Genomic DNA, 1,778 nt, shown 5'->3' with positions numbered 1-1,778 from the left:
TGATAAGGATGTACTGTAGTACTACTTTGGTAGTGACAATTGCAATTTTCATGGGCGTGGTTAAAGGATGTGAAGAAGCGCGATGCCGATGCCTTGGTGTCTCGTCGTATCCCGCCGCCCTACGTCAGCGCGAATGCGGCGAGGCTCTCTCCACCGGCTGGTTGCGTCGCAGTCCGTTCCCTTATAAATTACTCGGATCAAATCAGGAGGTTTAAGTAGGTGACGCAGTGGTGAGCTGTATAAAAGCCCCGCGCATTTCCTGTTGCTTGCCAAGCCCCGCAAAACCCCGAACCAAGCAGGAAGCAGCCACTGCTTCTCCCCGCTCTGTCTCCCCGTCGATCAGGCTCGGCCGGTCAACCCATGGAGCAGCATTTCACCGTCACTTTCCCGCCCGGATCCTACTACCAGCACCACCGCTACGCCGCCGCCGCCGCACCGTCGTCTAACTACGACATGAGCGACATGGACGACATGACCTTCCTCGGCACCCTCTTGGAGTCCACGGGTCATGCCTCCTGCTCTGGCCCCTCTCTCTCTTCGAGCTCGTCCTGCTCCGACATGACGGGCATGGGGCCTGGCGCACCACATGTGCCCGCGGGCAGCAGCTCGCCGAAGCGCCGTGGTCACCAAGCCACCGCGGCCGTGCCCATTGCCAAAGACTTCATCGGGGTGCGCACGCGCCCGTGGGGCAAGTTCGCCGCCGAGATCCGGGACTCGACGCGGAACGGCGCCCGCGTGTGGCTCGGCACCTTCGGCAGCCCCGAGGCGGCCGCCATGGCCTACGACCAGGCCGCCTTCTCCGCGCGCGGCGACGCCGCCGTGCTCAACTTCCCCGTCGAGCGCGTCCGGGAGTCGCTCCGCGCGCTCGCGCTCGGCGCCGTCGTGGGCTCGCCCGTGCTCGCGCTCAAGCGCCGCCACCGCACGCGCAGGCGGTCGCCCAACAAGAGGCCCGTGAAGCAGCAGCGCCGGGTTGCGGCCGTGCAGGAGGCAGCGCTGTCTGCGACGACCGGCGCGGTGGTGCTGGAGGACCTCGGCGTCGAGTACCTGGAGGAGCTCCTCCGGGTGTCCGAGCCGCACATGGGTCATCTCCACACAACGGCGACGGCGTCGTCTTGACACTGCAAGCTTGTCTGCTTGGATTAGCATACCTCCCGTGGGTTCGTGCCAAATTAATCGCATGCTACTTCTTACTGTCTGAAGAAAATGCATGTGTATACAGCGCATGAGTAAATTCGTGTACGCCAGGCCTTCTCTTCTCAAATTTTAAAAATGTCTACGAATTAAAAAGGTTCGTGAATTTATGAAATGTTTGCAACTTTTCAAGAAGTGAAAAAGAGGAAAGGAAAAAAGGAGAAAAAAAAACTGGAGGAAAACCACAGAAAACCGGCGGCAAATCTACCTATAGAAAATTAGACAAAAAACGTAAGAATAACATAAGTGCATCTTCAGCCGCATATGACAAATTTCACCCCTCATAAGTCTGCGGATGTGGCCCAATCAACCATCATTTTCAGACGGGTGCAATGGCATACTTTAAATTTCATAATCCAAATCCATACTACACCATGCAACTCAAAAGCAACGTACTACTACATCGCTATAGCCTAAACAGTCGGCGGAGATGTAGGCATCCTTCGTGTCGGCAATGCTGGATAGACCGGCCTCTTGATCATTGGCTGCCGCATGCAGCTTCGGCTCCTCGTCGAACTCCATGTCAGCGAAGAGTTCGTCGCGCTTCGCCTTCGCCTCATGGAGGAATCGATGGTTAGCCTGCACCT

The 1,778-nt window shown here is 57.5% G+C and overlaps 1 protein-coding gene across 1 annotated transcript; it reads left to right on the top strand.

Annotated features, from left to right (window-relative positions):
• Positions 1–360: 360 nt before the first annotated feature.
• On the top strand, positions 361–1,116 carry LOC119361169 (ethylene-responsive transcription factor 1B-like). Its single transcript, XM_037626511.1, has one exon. It carries the CDS (start codon positions 361–363, stop codon positions 1,114–1,116), a length of 756 nt encoding a protein of 251 aa, XP_037482408.1.
• The last annotated feature ends 662 nt before the right edge of the window (positions 1,117–1,778 follow it).

The sequence above is a fragment of the Triticum dicoccoides genome, chromosome 2B, assembly GCF_002162155.2.
Source record: "Triticum dicoccoides isolate Atlit2015 ecotype Zavitan chromosome 2B, WEW_v2.0, whole genome shotgun sequence".
In the NCBI taxonomy this organism is placed as follows: domain Eukaryota; kingdom Viridiplantae; phylum Streptophyta; class Magnoliopsida; order Poales; family Poaceae; genus Triticum; species Triticum dicoccoides.
Note: the sequence above shows the minus strand (reverse complement) of the source record. Positions and strands in the feature narration are given on the sequence as shown.